The 682-nt window shown below is 35.8% G+C and overlaps 1 protein-coding gene across 4 annotated transcripts in view; it reads right to left on the reverse strand.

Annotated features, from left to right (window-relative positions):
• LOC102375051 (putative hexokinase HKDC1) overlaps positions 1 to 682 on the reverse strand; it is a 42,880-nt gene that overhangs the window by 26,880 nt on the left and 15,318 nt on the right. For 3 of the 4 annotated variants that reach the window (XM_025203537.1, XM_025203534.1, XM_025203536.1), the window contains exons 2-3: positions 277 to 425; positions 71 to 190 (exon numbers count right to left, since the gene is read on the reverse strand). In XM_025203537.1, coding sequence (XP_025059322.1) covers positions 71 to 190; positions 277 to 425 — 269 coding nt within the window. Of the gene's footprint in view, positions 1 to 70; positions 426 to 682 lie in introns of all 4 variants that reach the window. The other variant, XM_025203535.1, reaches the window with a different exon arrangement.

Consider the following 682-nt stretch of genomic DNA (forward strand, 5'->3'; position numbering starts at 1 on the left):
CAATTTTCCCACCCTTAATTTATATTTTTTTTTTTTTTTTTTTTTTTTTTTTTTTATTTTTAAATCTTACCTCATCTAACTTAGCTTGTTTGCAGGGAAAAGAAAATGTAAACCCAATTGGTAATTTCTTATGTTTTATGTTTTTGTTTTCCATGAAGTCTTCCAGACAGTCAGCTACATAATCAAACAGCTGCACAAACAAAGAAAATAAAAGTAATTTAAAACAATTATATTCTACATAGTAAACATTTCCAGAGAGCAAAGTGGGTTGCATACTTCTGTCGCATTCCCATGTATGATCTCCTTTGGGGTTGGGTAGAACTGGCTCTCCATTTGAACATTCTGCTTCCCATCTTCAGACACTTTCACCTTTAAGACTCGAAACTTGGATCCACCAAGATCTAGGGCAAGAAAATCCCCCTTTTCTGCAATATAAACAACAAAGATTATGTTCTACTGCACCAGTATACAGCAATGTGAAGTATGACCTAAAGACATGTTTAAGGTAAGTGTTCAGGATACTAATAATTTACAACAGAATTCTTACCACTAAATACAAAAATAGGAATAGTTTCATAGTTTCTAGGGTCGGAAGGGACCTGGGCAGATCATCTAGTCCAACCCCCTGCCATGGCAGGAAAGAGTACTGGGGTCAAACGACCCCAGCAAGATGGTCATCTAA

The sequence above is a fragment of the Alligator sinensis genome, unplaced genomic scaffold (assembly GCF_000455745.1).
Source record: "Alligator sinensis unplaced genomic scaffold, ASM45574v1 scaffold546_1, whole genome shotgun sequence".
NCBI classification, from domain to species: domain Eukaryota; kingdom Metazoa; phylum Chordata; order Crocodylia; family Alligatoridae; genus Alligator; species Alligator sinensis.